We start from the raw sequence: 18,632 nt of genomic DNA, 5'->3' as shown, positions 1-18,632 counted from the left end.
GCCACTCTGCTCCTCATGCCTGCCTTCATCCTCACCAAGTCGCATGTTTTTGACGCCGTTTCTGATGTTTCCGTTGATCGCCACGTTGTCGTGTCCTAATGAAGCATGATTTTTTAAATGTTCTCAGAGATCATTAGACAGACAGCAGGAATCAGGTGAAAATACAACCCTTCCTCCTCCTCCTCTTCCTCTCTGTCTTTGCCTTTCCCTCCTCGGATGTCGTTGCTCCAGTCGACCAGCAGGGGGCGGCCTTTCCTTCGCCGGAGCAGCTCCAGCTGGACCTCAGCCTTAGAAAACCTTCATGTTGTTTTCATCATTGATGTTTTTTTACACACTACATTTCCCATCAGCCACCTGGCTTCACCCTTCGCCCTCCTGGACTCTCAACATCAGTTTGTGAATGTTTCGACACACGCATCACGTACGGAAAGCCAAGTAGGCCAAAAATCCATCCGTGTTACATGCGTCATGCTCTTTTTTGTTCCTTTAATCTGTTGAATTATTTGTACATATAAACATCTGTGTCATGCTGAATGTGTTTCCATGGTGATTGTTTTGTTCCTCAGAGGCGACACGGTTTGAAGAGATGCACTTTGCCCTGAAACAGTGTTTGAACCTGATGAATGAATGAATGATGTGATTTTTGTTTTTCTGAATGACCACTAGGCAAACAAAAAAAATATTTGTTTTGTACTCTTTTTATTCAAAACACTTTATTTTTGCATGATTTGTTTAGATCTTTGATTCATGACGGTATGTCTGAGACACTAATGAACGCTTCAGACTTTTGAGGAATAGTCTCTAACCAGCAGCCGGCCGTGATTCTGTTTCTGTTTCTACGACGAAGCTGTGAAATGTGCATTATGACGCTGTAGATGTTCTAACTCCAACTTCCTTATTTTTGTCACTTCACAGCCTCCATATTTCCAGTCAGGGCTTAAATTAGCTTCTCTGTTGCCTTTATGTAAACTTTAACCTTGAAACTTTTTCTTAAACATGCAGAAAATTTAAGTAAATCAGCCTGGAAATAATTTTACAATATTCTTCTGACTTCTTGCAGAATGAAGCAAATTAAAAATGTCAGTTTCTGCAGCCGGACGGATTAATTTAATGCATCTTGTTGCAACTTAAGCAATGACTTTGTGCTTCCTTACTTACTTTGTACACTTAAAGTACGTAACTTTCATAAATTTTTTTTTTTTTTTTACATATTTGTTAAAACTCATGTTCTGACAGTTTGAGACAGATAATCTGTAAAAACATCGACCTCCTTGAGCTGCTACTGCCGTCTGAAGAAATGCACCAAAAGTAGCCAATCAGAGCCAGGAGGCGGGGCTTAGCGCTGTCAATCAACTCGCTGATCAATGTGCTACTGGGAGAAAAACAACATAGAGGAAACCTATCAGAAAGAAGCTGTACGGTAGCACATTGTAAGGGCTGTGATTGACAGCGCTAAGCCCCGCCTCCTGGTTCTGATTGGTTGTTTCTAGTTAGCACTGGGAGAAGACAGGAACTAATTTTTTTTCCCAGTTTTTCTGTCTCATAAAACTGTCACAACATGGTGAGAGTTTTAATAAATATGCAATAGAATATTTTTAAAATAAAATTTAAGACACTTCAGCTTTAAGCCCAAAGTTTTTCATGTCAGGTTTGGATCTCGACTCATCAAGACATTTGTCTTAAATCATATAGACAAAAAAACTTTTCAGTTTATATTTTATGCATTAAAAAAGTACATTTTGGTAATGATTTCATTAATTCAGCGATCGCCCCAAGCAAAGATGGCGCTGTTGCCGACTTTGAAACTTTTTTTGGGATACTTGGCAACTTTTCAGGCAAATTTTTACTGGCCAAAATCTGAATCATCTGGCCAGAAAACTGCAATCGGTGCATTTCTAGTTTCCACTTTGATTATCGCCTCGTCTTTAAAGTCGGATGTCCTCCGTACCATCACCCTAATCTTTGCTCCCTCCACAGATTCTTTAGTTAGGACACTAAAACTTTACTACTGCCTGCTAGAAGAAACACGTTTACCAGATTAAACGTCCAAAACTCTAAATCTGAGTTGGGGTTGAATCGTTAATTGTAAACTCATTTCTTTAAACATTGAAAAAGCATTTGCATAATTTTGTGTATTAAAATGCAGTGAAACCTTCTACCCTATTTTTTTAAAGCTTTTCTGTGTTTTAATATCTTATAAATCATTCCTAACCTAAATGTCTTCCAACTGTTTGCAAAACAAAGTCCAAAGATTTCCAAGTTTTTGTTGTGTCAAAAAAAAATAGAAGCAGGGAATGTTCTGCATAAAAACCTGAAAGAAGAAAATGTTTTTTCTTTTAATGTTTTTGGAGAAACTTTTGTTTCAAACATATAAACCTGCAGTAAGTTCTTGTACTGGAAGCCACTGTGATCGTGATCCTTCAATAAACCCGACAAATTCTCTGTCTGGTTCTGGTTTTTTCTCCAAAATCCTGTGAAAACTTTGAGAATCTTCTCACATAAGAGCCATTTTAGATAGAAAAAAAGAAAAACGGGAGAAAATTAACACCAAAAAATTAAGAATTTTTTAGATTAATTTCAGAAATTTTGGGGGAAAATTAGAGTTTCAAAAGTAAAAGATTGGCGAGAAAAAAATGGAAATATCAGAAATTGAAAATATGAGAGAAAGATAATCTAAGTTTAAGATTTATCTCAGAAATTTTCTAGGAAGAAGCCGAATTTCTGAGTGTGAAAAGTTGAAAATTTTGAGAAAATAATGTGGAAATTTCTGAGTTTCAAGAGTCAAAGATTTCTAACTTTTGAATCTGCATTTTCCTTTTTTTTGTAAAAAAAATATTTGGCTCATTTGAGCAAATTTGTGACTTCAAAGAAAAAAATCTCCACATTTTTTCTAGATAAAAATCTGACACTAATCTAAAAATTCCTCAGTTTTTCTGTTCAACCTTTCAAACCTTTTTTTTTTTTTTAAAATAACAATTCAGACATTTTTTGGGTGAAATTTTTGCATCTACAATGGCTCCAACATGCCGTTCAGAACATTTAAGCCTTTTTTCCAGTAATTAAACCCAGAAGCAGGCAGAAAAATGTAAATCTGTTCTCCGTATGTTGTAACCATGGCAGTACTTCATGCTCCATATTGTGCACATTTTTTATTTTCCTTGAATGTTGTCGAATACTTTGAACATAATTCTCCTTTTCCTTGTTGAAAATGTCGCTCTAATAAAACATAAAACCACAAGAGTATTTTGTGTAAAAGCAAACATTTTGTCATGCAACACTTCATGGAAACCAGATGAGTTGGATCATAAACCGTATTTATTACATTTTACAACATTCATAATATAAACATTAAAATTAATTTTTTTACAGTCTTAAAATATTTACAGTCTAATATGTTTTAAATATGTACAACTTTAATATCACAATGCATTTTAGTGATTTTATTTTTAGTGAATTAAATAAAATCTTCATAGATACATGTGATTTTTGTTCAGTTTTGACTTTTAAAAAAGAAATAATTTAACCGTTTTTTGGCTCCATATTTTATAAAAACACAGCTGACAGCCATTTCCTCTGCGTCACTACTTCATTTTTATCCACTAAAAATACAGTCGTGCATTAAATTTAAAGAAGAAAAACTGAGAAATTCATTTTTTATTCATTTTTTGATTCTGTTGATCATCAAGTGGATTTCAGACGTTATTTGCAAAATCAGGGCTCATATTTTAGAGAAAGAGATGAAACATTTATAATACTTTTTGGGGAATTTTGCAAAAGGAAATGGTTTTACTCGCGTCTTGGCTCTGTAAAAGTTGTGTTTTATATGGGCAATATAAATGCAGATAAAGACCCGTCATCTATTATTGGACCGGTCATGTCCAGTGTATTCTGCATTTTAACATTTTTATAAAGCAAAGTTTTGAGAAAAGTAAATAAAATTGATTTTGACGTGCCAGCATGTCATCCACCTCAGACAGTTTGCATTATATCAACTTCATTTATAATGGAATTAGACAAGACATATAAGACTGAAGTATTTAACAATAATTTGGTTTTCTGTTCATCTTTTGTGAAATTTCACCTCTTGGTTTATGTCTGCTGATTTTGTTGGTGAGTTGGACGTTATTCTGGTCTTGTGGTCCAAACGTTTCTGCAGAAAATAAACATTCTGTTTCTCAGTGTATTGCCTGTAGCTTTAGTTCTCCTATGGAGGACTGATCCTGCCAAAATTAATAATAAATATAAAAATAAATGGCTTGATAAAGTAATTAAGTATTGCATAAAAAAGAACTTTCCCATTTATTTGATTGGGCAGTGTGACGTAAATTAATATTTGTAATTTTCAACATTAGTAATTTAACTAGGCAATGAATAGCAAGTAAAATAATATAAATTGTGAATAAATGGAAAGAAAGAAAAATGCAAAGACGAAATGTTACAGGAGAAAATAAATCAAATGTATGAAAAACAATTACAGAAAATTTTAAAATTACTAAATAAAAAATATGGAGAAAATGAAAAAGTGACAGTAAATTAAAAAATATCTAAAGAAAGGACAAATAAATAATTAAATAAATTAAACTAATAAAACAATAAGATTGCAAGTAAGACCGAAAATTATAATTACTGGTCATAAAGTTAAATTAATACTGATGAAAATAATAGCACACAATAATAAAATAAGCCGGGAAAGTTTTCATATTTTATTTTTTGGATGCAACTTTTGGCAAAATTACTTTACTGAGCCATTTATTTACTTCTATAGTCATTGCCAATTTTGGCAGGATCACTCCTCCATACATTTGTGATCAGCTCCACAGTTTCTGTTTCAACGTGTCGCTCTACAACAAATCTTCATAGTTTTGGTATTAATGCAGTATTTCCTCTGTCTCTAAGATGTTGTGGTAAATATTTAATACTGGATTAAAAACTGACCTGATTACTGAACTCACTTTAAACAGAAAGAAAAACATGAAACACAAACCAACGTGCTTTTTGTTTTGTTTTGTGCTGCTTGTGGCTCAAAACATTTGAAGCTTTGCTCCGTTTTGGGTCCAAGTCAGTTAGTCCTTTAGTTAGTGAGCTGTGTTTTGGTCGCAGGCTCCAGTTTCCTGGACAACGCGGTGAGGATGAGGTTGAACTTGTTGTAGCGATCTGATTGGTTGACGGCTGCTCCGCGGCTCCCCCAAAGCAGCCGCAGCTGGAAGTCCGTTTTAAAAACTTCCAGCAGATCTTCGTCAAACTGAAACCCTGAAGAGGCGAAAACAAAAACAAGTCGAAGGAAATCGGGCAGGAAAACGGAAAATAGAACGTCTCAAAATTACTTCAAATCTAACAAAATTGGTATCAAACATTTGTGTTACGTTGTGCTGCAAAAAATGTTTTTTCATTTGTGATGCTATAATTTTAAAGATATGAATAAATGTTTCCAGATGTCATGAAACCTCCCACCTTCTTTAAACCTAACAAATTTGGTGTTAATCAACTTGGCTACGTTTGTGCTGCAAACACTTTTATTGTGCTGCTTTTACTCTGAAGATAATTAAAGTTTAAAGGTCATAAGGTCAACCAGCTCCCCAGTTGTTACCCAAATCTAACAAAATTGATGTCAAATATTTGCTGTTTGTGCTGCAAAAATGTTAATATGTGCCGCTATCTTTTTAAAGAGATTGATAAAAAAAACAACTTTCTAAAGGTCATCAAAGGTCATCATCAATATCTTCAAATCAAATGAAGCAAAAACTAAAACTTTTGCACAAATGTAGGCGAGTTGTTTGACATTAACTTAGCTATATTTTGTAAATGTGAGCAGTGATGACCTCTTGAAACCTTTTTATTAATATATTTAAAATAATAGCAGCACAAATTAACACTTTTGCAGCATAAACATTTGAAAACAATTCTGATAGATTTGGGTAATGTGGGGGGCCTGGTTGACCTCTTGACCTTTTAACTTTAATATCTTCAAAACAAAAACAGCACAAATTAACTTTCTGCAGCACAAACGGAGCAGAGATGATTGACACCAATTTTGTTGAATTTTGTAAATATGGGGGGTTCAGAGGCTGGTTGACCTCTGATGACCTCAGGAAGCTTTTTTTAGATTAATATCTTTGAAATGACAGCGGCACAAATTGGTGTCAAACGTTTGTGCAACAAAATGTTTCGTTTGTGCAGCAAAATGTTTCGTTTGTGCTGTCATTTTAAAGATGTTTTCAGAGATCTCATGAACTGTGGAAACTTTTTTATCAATATGTTTAAAATGATACATTTGTGCTGCACAAAGGTTTGACAGCACACAAGGAGGTGTGTGGGAACTTGATTCTATTTTTATTGACCTTCTATGATCTTCTCTGCGTTGGCCATGTAGCTCTGAGCGTTGTTCGCGACGTTGCGCGCCGCCTCCAGGTGACGCAGCATGATGTCACATCCCTGGTCGCTGGTTTCCCAGAGCTCCACCCCTTCGGGCGTGGTTGATGGTCGCTCCATCAGGGTGAGCAGAGGCAGGAGGAGAGGGATGCAGACCACAGACAGAGAGGAGGCTGGAAGAGAAAGTTTAGGTCCTGAAAATGTTCCATATTTATATTCAAATGATGCTACTTTGAACAGGTTAGGATAGATATATGGTGACACAAATGTGTTCATTACATCTTGACAAAACATGGTGAAAATGGCTGCAAATATACATTTAGTTATATTACGTCTTTGAAAAGCAGAAATGGGGCCTCCTGCACAGCCAACAAGAATGCAGTAAGTAGTTTCTAGATGTTAAGACAACAAAACTCTTGTCTTTTCCAGCAGCCATTGTACAGCAGTAAAACCAGCTGACCAAATGTGCTGGAGATCAGCTTGAGTTGCTAATTAACGGGAAGAACTCTGCTGGTGTTGCTAGGCAATGGCACACTGTGACTTAACAATCAGGAGGCTTGTGAAACGTTTCTTTTTTCAGACACCAAAATATATTAACTTGTTTCCAGAAAAGCTGTTTTTAGAAGCAGTAGAAACCCAAACGGAGGAATAAAAACAAGCAAAAAGTTAAACTCGTGTGATGTAGCTCCTTTAAAACTTGTATCGTCTGCATTGCACAGAGCAGAAAGCACTTCGACTCGCTGAAATGCCAGCAGAGCTTTTCCTGTTTTTCCTGTTACCTTCTCCTTCATACAGACTCTTGTAGAAAGGTTTGAGGATTTTCTCGTAGCTGATGGCGGTCTGCGTGTAGTTCCTTCGTAGAGTCGTCCAGGTTTCCTCCAGGCGGCTGATCTGGACCAGAAAACACAAACAGCAACTCAGAGGAAACGCACAATGTTTCACATGTTGGCGCCCCCTAGAGTCTTACACAGACGGCACAATTATCTTTCACATCTTTTTGGCTGAGTGTGTTTGGCAAGTTTCCTCCAAAAAACATTTTGAGATAAACCTCAGAAATCTACAAAATCAAGGAAATTTCTCATTTCAAAAAGTAAAAACAATGCCAAAAAAACTAATTAATCACATTTTAATTTTGAGATTAAATTTGGAAATTTCTGAGTTTCAAAAGTCAAAAATTTGCCAGAAAAAAACTCTGATTTTGACTTTAGTCTGAGAAAAAACATGAAAATTTCTGAGTTTCAAAAGTTGAAAATTAGCTAGATAAAGATGAGTTTGAAACTGGAATGAATTGAATGATGATTTTAAATCATGAAATATTGGTGAGCTTTAAAGGAGCCGTAAAATTTAAAGTAGTATTTTATTTTTTCTTTTTGTAACGTTATTTTGTTCAGTCTGCATGTGAACGTCGTGTTTCTGTTACCTGCTGCATGTCCAGAGCTTTCATGAGGGCCGTGAAGGCGAACAGATCGCCGACTGCGTTCTTCAGCTCCATGGCAACCAGAATGATGCGATTCAAGGTGGACGCCCGCTCCTCCACGGTGCCGGTGCATCCCAGAATATCCACGGCGACGCCTATCGCCATGGTGTGGTGCCTGGGGGACGGATTTGGGTTTTTGATCATGCTGCCATCATAAAACTCGTCACCAATAAAAACAAGGCGCTGCGGTAGCCATGGTTACCGTTCCATCAGGTCCAGCCTCAGCTGGCGGCCGTGCGGCAGCGTCACCAGCTCCAGACCCGAACAAACGCCCATCCGACCTTTGACCTGAGGAGTCACTCCCAGGATCCGCGCCACCTGAACCAGCAACAACCGTTTTTACAAGAAGCTCTTAAGAAGAAATTCAGTTATATTTCATCACTCAGTGGAAAAACATCTGCGTCGTGTTTGTCGGGTTCATTTGACGCCTCAACAACTTTGTCTCCATTTTCTGACAGAGGAGAGAAACCAAAACCAGAAGTAATGGTAGTACTACTTCAACATATTTGAAGTAAAAGCAAAAGTAAAAAGTAGCAGTCCAAACGTTACGTAAGAGTAAAAGTATTTGGTAAAAAGTAATTAGTAACTGAACAGTTTGGATTAATATTACATCATCAGACGAATCAAAATATAAAGTTCAGTGGAAATTTTGGTATTTGAATGATAAAATAATTTAAACGGTAAACGGTGACAGGTGTGTGTGAGGTGTGTGTACCTGGCAGTTGGCCATCAGCAGGTGTGTGTGAGGTGTGTGTACCTGGCAGTCGGCCATCAGCAGGTGTGTGTGAGGTGTGTGTACCTGGCAGTCGGCCATCAGCAGGTGTGTGTGAGGTGTGTGTACCTGGCAGTCGGCCATCAGCAGGTGTGTGTGAGGTGTGTGTACCTGGCAGTCGGCCATCAGCAGGTGTGTGTGAGGTGTGTGTACCTGGCAGTCGGCCATCAGCAGGTGTGTGTGAGGTGTGTGTACCTGGCAGTCGGCCATCAGCAGGTGTGTGTGAGGTGTGTGTACCTGGCAGTCGGCCATCAGCAGGTGTGTGTGAGGTGTGTGTACCTGGCAGTCGGCCATCAGCAGGTGTGTGTGAGGTGTGTGTACCTGGCAGTCGGCCATCAGCAGGTGTGTGTGAGGTGTGTGTACCTGGCAGTCGGCCATCAGCAGGTGTGTGTGAGGTGTGTGTACCTGGCAGTCGGCCATCAGCAGGTGTGTGTGAGGTGTGTGTACCTGGCAGTCGGCCATCAGCAGGTGTGTGTGAGGTGTGTGTACCTGGCAGTCGGCCATCAGCAGGTGTGTGGCGATGCTCTGGTGGTCGTGGCTGAGCAGCAGCTCCTTTGCTCTCTTCAGCACCGCCATCTCCAGCGGTTTGTTTTCAGGCGGCAGCAGACGTGATTCGAACTCCGCCGGCCTGAACGCCGACTCCGTCTCCAGAACCGGCCGCAGAAACCCACGCCTCGCCTTTTCCTCCTCCTCCTCCTCTTCCTCGCTCGTGCTTTCCAAGGCGGCGATGGCGTGGTGGTAGGAGCTTCTGTCGAGCGTTTTCCGGCCCGCAGCCTCGCCGTCGGTTTTCAGCAGCTCCACGTAGCCACACGATGTGGACGGGTTCTGCGAAGTGTGGCGGTCCCGGTCCGGTTCCGGTGGGCTGTAGGACCGGAGGTTGGCTGGGTTCGGATTCAGCCCCTCCGTCCTTCCTGACGACAGCTCCGAGTCCGGACACTGGACAACTGCAGGAGGAGAAACCACACAGCTGGACGGACCGCGGGAATCCGTAAGAGGAAAATGTCGACATTTCTGGGGCTTCGCAGGAGGAACAGGCGGAGCTGCAGAGGAAGAAACACATCCATCTGTGATTTTTATACTTGAATGCTGAATAAATGGGCTACATCTGTGGAAAAACATCCAGCTGTCACCTCCACTCCTCCTGGAATTAGCCGGGTTTTCCCCAGAGCTGCTAGAGGACGGCATGAGGGGCAGCCGGGTCAGGGGCACTTTGCTCGGTTTGGGAGGCGGCTTGGGACACAGCTGGCTGTCAGAACCACGGATCGCTTGACCTGCAGCGACATTCAGATTTTAATATTATTATCAACAAAACACACAAGTTAATTTCAAGAGTAAATTTAAATTGACAGCAATATATTAACCTTCACAGGAGATTTTACAGCCTTAAAGTGAGATGAAAATATTTATTTCAGTCAGATCTGAACCAGAAATGTGTCCAGAATTGATTTAGGGAGTTCTCACACCTGGTAGTTTGGTAGATTCGATTCAATTTGGGACCAAAATTGCAAAATTTGACACATTTTCACACAGCACTGTACAAACAAAAAAAACCTTTATAAAACCTGTTCCCCTCCTGGCCTGTGGGGGCGCTGCACCAAGAACAACTGAAGGAAACGACACAAAAACCTGTGAAGGAGACACTGAGTGCAACTTCCTTCTTCACCAAATGTAAACAAAAATGGCGGTTGTAGGATTTCTCTTATGTCGTTGGTAAAAGACCACGAGTCATTTCTCCCGCTAGCGTTAGCCTCATGCGTTTGTTTTAGTTGTTTTTACCCAGAATTCCCTGCACTGCAGTCCACTTCCTGCTTTTGGAGCTGTCTCTGTTCCGCTTGGCATTTGCATATGGATTCAAATCGCACCAGAGTTCACTTCAACTGAACCGAAAGCGTGGTTTGTCGGCGGACCAGAGTTAGATTTTTTGGTTGATTAGCATTCACACCTACTCAAACTGAACCGGACTTTCTAGGCAAACGGACCAGAGTTGGATTAAATCGGATTAAACAGGGCTGGTGTGAACAAACCCTTGTTCTTAGAAATAGTGAGTTTTGAGTTTTCTTTTGGTTTTCTGCTTTTGATTTTTAGATCTGAGTGAGCCTAAGCTTAAACACTGTTATTACTACATAAAAGTAAAACAGTAAAAATATATTTTCTTATATTAAGAGCTCATATAAAGATATCTGATTACCTGCTAAAGGTTCTGCAGATCTACGCTGGGCTGACGGGCTGAGGACCGGCTCACTGCCGGTCCGAAACACCGGAGACTTTGGTCCGGGGCTGGTGAGCAGCGGGTCCGCGGACTGCTGGGGCAGCTGTTTGGTTCCTACGGAGGAAAAAAGATGCCAAAGTTATAAAAAATAAATTTAATAACACGTCATTAATTGGATTTAACATGAATTTGTTTTATACAGAAGATCAGCTTAGTGGAAAAAAATCCTGCTTTCACACTGAAGGGCTCATTGTGTTGAGCATCTTCTATTAGTTTAGCGCTTTAGCACTAGCAGAACAAATTTTTAATGTTTAGCTCAATTATCTTGTTAGTTTTTAGTATTTACTATTAATAAGTTTGTGATTTTCGGACCAAAATACACATTTATGTGAAGCAAGCTAATGTTTTTCATTTCTTACCCAGAGGCAGGAAGCTTTCCGATTGGTGCGCCTTCAGGGGACGTCGCTTCTCCTGGACTTGATTGAGACTCGCTGGCTGACTGCCGCATCGATCTTTCAACCTGACAGGAAGAGGAAAGGAAAACTTTACATGTAAACATGTCTCAGGACTGTTGAAAACCCTTTGGGTTCCCTCTGGAGAGGTAAAGTGGGGAAAATGAGTTGACTGGGTCTATCTGTAAAAACTAATATAAAACTATTGAATATTTTACATAGCAGCTCAAGAAATATAGAGATACTGCCTGAAATGCAAACAGTAAGCATATTTGAAAGCTTAGCTACACATTCTTAGGCTTCAATTATACTAAACTTTTGTTTTTCCTAAATCTTAACATTTAGTTTTGTATTTTCCTCGATTTGTCTCACGCAAAGTATGAAGAAATATACTTTGCGTGAGAAAGACACATCAAATGTTGTGCTATTTTTGGCCCTTCTGGCATTCCATATGTAAGGAGCAGAAAAACCGGAGTTGAGTTCAGAGGAAGAGTTTATCAGAGTACGTCAGAATATGAATTGAGCGAACATTTGTGAGATTTAGATGCACACACCACAAATTATCGTTACACAGATATAAGCGCTGAAATCAGTCTCACTGCACCGTCAGATTCAGGGTTTGAGCAAAACTGGAGAAAAAGTGAGAGTATTTAGCCATCTCACTAGAAAAAGTGAATTATTTCTGCTATTTAAACACAGCTGACGGTTTAAAACGAAGCAACTTAGTGAAAATAAAACACACCTAATTAAATCCACGGAGGAATTTGGAGGTTTGGTGTTAGATTTGCGTGTTTGTGTGAGTTTGTGGTGCGCAGACCTCAGCTGGGCGCCGCGGACGAAGCCGTTGTCCTGGCCATGATGGCCGTCGTGGACGTTGTGCGCGCCGTCGTGACCGTTGGTGATGTTGAGGCTAAGGCGGTTCTGGCTCCGCCTCTCCTGCACCATCAGCCCCGCCTCTTTGTGGTTGCTCGACAGTCCGTACTTTTCCTCCAAGTAGCGCAGCGGGAACGCTCGGTTGATCGGCTGGAAGATGATGGCACCAACAACCTTGAGTGGGGAGAAAGATTTGTGGTTTTATTTTTTCCATCAAAACCAGCGGTGGGAATCAATTACGATTTTAACTTGAGTTTATTACATGGCCTGTTATCAATTAATCACATTTTATTCGACAAAATAAGCAACAACTTCAATTCAAAAACACCTTTTGCTGCAAAATTATTAAATAAACAGATTTATGAGCTCAATAAGAAAGATATTTATTGTTTTTAACCTGTTATTTAGATTATTCAACTGCTCAAGCCTTAGAAATGTGGTTGCTAACATTAGCATTGCTGCTACATGTTTAGCATTGAGATGCTATTTCTGGCTTGAGTAGCTCTGCTGCTAGGCTAACTCCTTCTGAACACAACAACAGCCTTTTGCTTCAAAACGGTCCAATCCTGTTGATTTTGAAGCTAAAATGAATCCCCAGTGAGCCAAGAAAAACGTTTTTGTCATTAGCGGATGTCACTTGTGCATCAGATTTTAATGCCGTATCAGAAACACATGAATACAAAGGTTCCAGTTTCAGACTTTTGTATGTAAAAGAAAACTGGAATTCATTTTGTTGAAATCTATGTAATTATTAAACACTTCCACATTTATTACATAAATATCAACTGGTCAAGACTGAACATATGAATTATGAAGAAACATTAGAACAACTTGTAGCTTGTAAAACCAACTTGTGAGACGGGTTTCCTGTTGCCAACATAGTATCTGATGAGTGCAGGAACGCTGTCAAATCCTTCCTTATCTAACAGATACTCCACTCTGGAGTACGCTTCATTCAGGATCACCATCTGAATGAGTCAAAACAGACAAAACTTCAGACAAAACAAGAAACGTGGTTCTGCAGAGTATAAATAGTCAAATTAATGATAATATATGACTTAAAGCTGGAGAGAAACAACGTGAGTTTGCTTTTATTAGGAATATAGTGGAATGCTGTTTGACACCTTGAAGCTGAACGTTCTGATGAATTCATCAGATCACTTAAACACAGGGGTGTCCAAACTGTGCCCGGGGGACATTTGTGGCCCTTGGAACAATTTCGTGTGGCCCCCAACTTCAATTCAACAATGGTACAAACTTGGACCTTCAGTGGGCACTTTTGTAAGTTTTTAGCATGAGAATTTAAATTAGTTCTGCAATTAAATTCTAATATATCTGAAACACAAAGTATTTTTCTTTTGATATCAGTGTTTTATTTTGATTTTAATATCATGGTAATCAGGGTCATAAATATCTGAAGAAAGTTCAGATTTTGTCACTGGTAATAAATTAAAAGATTTTCTAGATCAAATAAACTGAAAAAAATTACCAGAAAAATGAGGAAACAGTCTATCATTTATTAAAACAACAAACGGCCACTGAACGTTTTAATGCCTGCTTAAATTAAATATTTCATATTTAATTAAATATTTCATATTTAATTTATTACTGAGTTACAGAAAATAGGATTAGAGCTACTGAAAAAATAAATAATTCTGACACCAAACTCAAAATTCTGACTTTTGGTCTCAATAAACTCTGAATTGATTGAAGGAAAAAAGTCAGAATTTTGGGAAAAAAGTAAAAAAAGATAAAAAAATTTTTTTAAAAGTCCAAAAATGTTTTTCAAAATGTTGAGAAAAAAAGTTGCCTAATCATTTCCCACACTGAGAACATAAAAAAAGGAAATAATGTTGCGTCTTTAGTTGGAAAGACAATATGGCTCCTGAGTTTGTCCTGCTGTGGGAATCTGATCCATGGTGCAAAAAGGTTTGGACACCAGTGACTTAAAACAGTTTGTGTTTTTTGTATGTTTGTTTAATCCTGCAAAGTCAAACAGAAAATAAAACCCAAATGATGAAATGACTTCATGCTGTGGAAGCTGGCGATCATGGAAAGATCTCATAATAAAATCCGAGTCTTGAAGTCGGACTGAGTCTCCGTACCTTCTTGCTGATCTTAAAGTGCTGCGCGGCGTTTCTCCACTGGCAGGTCAGAACGTAGCTCCCTGGGCTGGAGAGCGAATCCCGCAGCAGGAAGTCTCCGTCACGCTGCACCAGGCTCTCTGCGACCTGCAGGTCGTGAGCGGTTACACAAACACACAGCGTCTGTTTGCAGGCCAAACGTTTCATTAAATCTGATGATGGTGGTCTGGGTGGCTGGAACCAGTTTTATGAGCGCAGCGCCGGCTGCTCTGCACGGCTAACATGCTCTAAAATGTTAGTTTTCTTTTTCACTGACGTGTCAACAAGTTCAACGCTGTTTTTAAACTTTAATTTGTCTGGATGGAAAGACACATTTAGCTCTGGTTGTTTCCCTCGGCTCAGATTAACTATCATTTTTCAGTTTCACTTTAAATCAAATTTCTTTTGTAATGTTTTTCTGCTACATAAACTGTAACCGACACTTGATCCACACAGCAGAAACAGGTCAGACCTTTTTGCCCAAATGTGACAGGATGTAAACATTGAATTGCAAAGTTTCTTGAATTAAATATTTTCCTTATATCTGGATTTCACTCATCGTATTTTGTATTACTGATTCCCAAAGAAGCAATTTTTACAGTGTCAATGCGTAGACCTGAGCATTATGATAGCATTAAATTAAATAACTATAACGTGTTTCTACTAGGAGAGAAAGAGAGACAGAGAGAAAGAGAGAGAGAGAGAAAGAGAGAGAGAGAAAGAGAGAGAGCGGATAATCAGGGCGATTTTATGAAGATTGTCTCTAAAAATAAAAGTATAAATTAAATTGTTCAGTGTTGTTATTGAGAAAAGTTTTTTGTTTTTTTTTTTGAACATTTTATACATGTAGAAATTTTATTTCCATCCAGCCACCTACACTGCAAAAACACAATATTTTACCAAGTATTATTGTTTAGTTTCTCATGCAAATATCTTAGTTCAGTTGAAATTAGATAAAATTAACTTACAAGAGATTTTACAGAAAGTTATAGAGGCTGATATTTTAGTCAATAAATCCTTAATATTGATTTTTAAAAAGTACTAGTTTTAATGGGGGATTATTTAACCTATTTCACAAGTGACAGGCCTTGCGCCGTTACCTAGCAACCCCAGCCAAGTCCAGCCCGTTACCTAGCAACCCCAGCTAAGTCCAGTCCGTTACCTAGCAACCCAGGTCTAGTTCCACCAGCAGATTATTTGACTTCTAACAAGACATTCTCCTCATGTTTTCAGTGAAATAATCTGAAACAAATATCATTATTGAGGAATTAATTAGCTAAAATAAGCTCATAGTTATAGTCTTCTCTTATTTCAAGTTTACTAAATATTTGAACTAGAAACTGAACCAAATTGACTTGGTAGGATTTTGTGTTTTTGCAGTGTAGGCTTGTTTTGCCCTGTTTTCTTGTGTTTCTCTGTTTCAGTTGCAGCTTTTCACTCTTTTTCTTTCCCACAGAAACACACAAACCTTCATGCCGGACTCAGGGCTTTAATTAGGCCGCTGTTTGTTTAGAGTGTAATGGTAGTTTAGCCAAAGGAAGCAGCTTATTAAAAGCGATTACATCTCAGCCCTGGAGAACACAGCCTCCCTCACACAGCCATCCAGCACAACAAACAAACGCATACAGAAAGCTTTCTGTACGGCAGGCAGCCTGGAGGAGCAACCCCTCTGCTGGGGTCCAAACACACCCAGTAATCTGCCGGCAGTCGCAGCGCTGCAGGCTAATAACACCCGGCCTGGTCCAACTGGTTTCCAACTGGACTTTTAAAGGGAGTGTCTCTGTTTTTGTGTTGTACCTGTCTGGGAATCGCGCCGTGGTACCAGGCGTGACTCCTGGGCTCCTCGCTGCTCATCTTCAGCTCCTCCTCCAGCTCTCTGCGGAGCTTCTCCAACGAACAGTCCAGGATGAACTGGTCCCTGGAGAACTGGGAGGAGAACAGGAGGAACCGTTCAGATGAAATCTGTGTCTGCCAGAGATCCATTCACAGCTTTATTCACTCAGAAATGTTGGTCCTTCAGTTTCACTACTTTGATTTAATCCTTTCATTTCTTTGGTTCAGGTTTATACAAAATTTGTATTTTTGTATTTGTATTTGGAAATCCATTAAAGAAACTGATTTTTAATTTATTTAAAGTTTGGTTTTTTGTTAATTTGGATCCCCATTATCCTTTTTTTTTTCTTTTACAATTATAAACATCAAAAAAAGAGAAAACATTACAAAAACACACTTACTAAAACATTAGCAACTGCAAAAACACAAAACCTTGCCAAGTATTTTGATCTCGTTTCTAGAGCAAATATCTTAATGCTCTTGAAATAAGACAAAATTAACTTACAAGTAACTTTTCAGTGAGATATAGGAGCTTGTTTTAAGTCAATGATTCCTTAATATTGATGAAGAAACGCTTATGAAAAACTGGCTCAGAGCAGATCGATGTGTGGATGAGCCAGAACAGACACAAAACCAAAGTTTTTATCTTTCACCTTAAGAGGAACAAAGTACAGCTAATATTTAATTATTTTTACTGTAAGTTTATTGGTAGGGACAGACTCACGTCGACAGACAAACTGAACAAAACAATCCCACGTTTGCATCATAGTGCAGCAGCAACAGCTGATTCACAGCACTTGTTCCTAGATGGGCTTTTAAAAAGCCATAGATCTAGAATAGCTTCAGTTAGAAACTAGAGATCAGGCTGACCTCTGACCTGAACCTTCAGAGCCACATAAAGACGGTTACAAAGTCGGCCTTCCGTCAGCTGAGGAACATTTCCAGGAAAAATGACGAATGTTTCAGCATCCAGTCGCTTTGTGTCAGAGAATAAACTTTAAAATAAAATAAAACTGTTAGTTATAAATCACTTATGTATTTTACTGGCTTGGCAGTAAAATACTTTAAAGATCAGCTGTCGTCATAGCAACCGTCCAGACCTCTCAGGTCTTCTGGTTCTGCTCTGCATCCCCAGAAAAAAATCCAGAAAACTGCAAACCAGCCGAAACACTGACACACTTTAAACCCAGACCTCAAACTGAGCTGGTCAGAGTCGCTTCTGATCAACCACTCCAACATTTGTTAATAATTACGCTTTATGGTTTTTATAACGGCGTTTTATTTTAGGGTTTTGTTTGCGGCTCCCAATAAACTTGATTACGGTTTTATGATTTTATGATGTGAAGCACTTTCGTGAAGGAATGATCCTTCATGTACGTTTCCCCTCAGCTCTCCTTCTCTCCTCTGTCATATTAAAATAAAACAATAAAATAAAATGAGTCATGATAAAAAGTTTGGACACCCCTGGGTTTATCCAAAACTCGGACTCTCTCCCTTCTACTCCTCTGTGGATTTGAGACGCATATCTACCAAAACACATTCCGGTTTTTCTACTTTTAAGTAAAAGTAGAAACGGAAGGAAAGTATTTCTACCAAAAAACAGACAGACTTACAGAAGAGCTGCTGGGTCTCTGCATCGTTCCCTCCTTCATCACACACACGTCGACACACACGCTGCTGACTCACAAATAAAACGCCATTTCACACACTCTCTCTCTGTCTGCCTCCACAGAGGTTTTGTCCCTCCGCCGCTCTGCCTCACCTTGTGCGACGTCATATGACGTCCCCCGCCCGCCTCCACACACACCTCCACCTGACGCACATAAACAAAAGCGAGTGGGAGTGACGCAAAACACTCCCAAAGCTTGAGATAGGTGGAGTTTCTCTTTCTCTGTCAGGACGTTTCTGGAGAATCTAAAAAAATGTGATGAAACAGATGAAAGATAAGAGCAGCTTCACATCCTCAACCAGGAAGAGGTTCCTCACTGTTTTCTTTCTGTGCTTCAGTCCTTAAGTGTCATGGATTATTTTTGTAGTAATCTGGCTGATTTAATGATTGTTCCCCCACGTGTGAAGCCTCCAGTTTTTGCAACAGTCACAACAATAATAAAAAAACGTCTTTCCACCTGCAGCTGCGCTCGCTGTTTAATGAAGAGACGCCATGAGTCGACGTTTCTCTGTACTTATGAAGTCATGAATGGAAGATCACTGATAGTTCATGTGCAGGAAGAACGACAAAGGGATTCAGGAAGGAGAAATTGAAGGAAAAAGATAGAAAAACAAACATTAGCAACACTGAAAGTGTTTGACAGGCTGATCTGCTGCAACAGATGAACTGAAGCATAAACAACCAACTCAGACTTATTTACCCTCCAAGTCCAACTAAAAGTGACAAATGATGTCAGAATCAGCTTTACACTGCAAAAACACAAAATCTTACCAAGTAGTTTTGGTCTAGTTTCTAGAGCCGATATTTTATTACGCTTGAAATAAGACAAAAATAACTTATAAGTAACTTTTCATA

General features: G+C 39.1%; 1 protein-coding gene across 5 annotated transcripts in view; it reads right to left on the bottom strand.

The window, feature by feature from the left end:
* Positions 1–4,684: 4,684 nt before the first annotated feature.
* The window catches only part of bcar3 (BCAR3 adaptor protein, NSP family member), an 84,008-nt gene continuing 70,060 nt past the window's right edge, over positions 4,685–18,632 (bottom strand). For all 5 annotated transcript variants that reach the window (XM_028027005.1, XM_028027006.1, XM_028027008.1 and 2 more), the window contains 13 exons: positions 16,073–16,201; positions 14,258–14,383; positions 13,004–13,120; positions 12,097–12,326; positions 11,247–11,347; positions 10,807–10,941; positions 9,749–9,889; positions 9,108–9,658; positions 8,049–8,164; positions 7,790–7,961; positions 7,149–7,260; positions 6,339–6,542; positions 4,685–5,250 (listed from right to left, as the gene is read on the bottom strand). In XM_028027005.1, coding sequence (XP_027882806.1) covers positions 5,072–5,250; positions 6,339–6,542; positions 7,149–7,260; positions 7,790–7,961; positions 8,049–8,164; positions 9,108–9,658; positions 9,749–9,889; positions 10,807–10,941; positions 11,247–11,347; positions 12,097–12,326; positions 13,004–13,120; positions 14,258–14,383; positions 16,073–16,201 — 2,313 coding nt within the window. In that variant the 3' untranslated portion in view covers positions 4,685–5,071. The remainder of the gene's footprint in view (positions 5,251–6,338; positions 6,543–7,148; positions 7,261–7,789; positions 7,962–8,048; positions 8,165–9,107; positions 9,659–9,748; positions 9,890–10,806; positions 10,942–11,246; positions 11,348–12,096; positions 12,327–13,003; positions 13,121–14,257; positions 14,384–16,072; positions 16,202–18,632) is intronic.

This window comes from Xiphophorus couchianus, chromosome 9 (genome assembly GCF_001444195.1).
Source record: "Xiphophorus couchianus chromosome 9, X_couchianus-1.0, whole genome shotgun sequence".
Classification (NCBI taxonomy): domain Eukaryota; kingdom Metazoa; phylum Chordata; class Actinopteri; order Cyprinodontiformes; family Poeciliidae; genus Xiphophorus; species Xiphophorus couchianus.
This window is presented reverse-complemented; position numbering and strand designations above follow the sequence as displayed.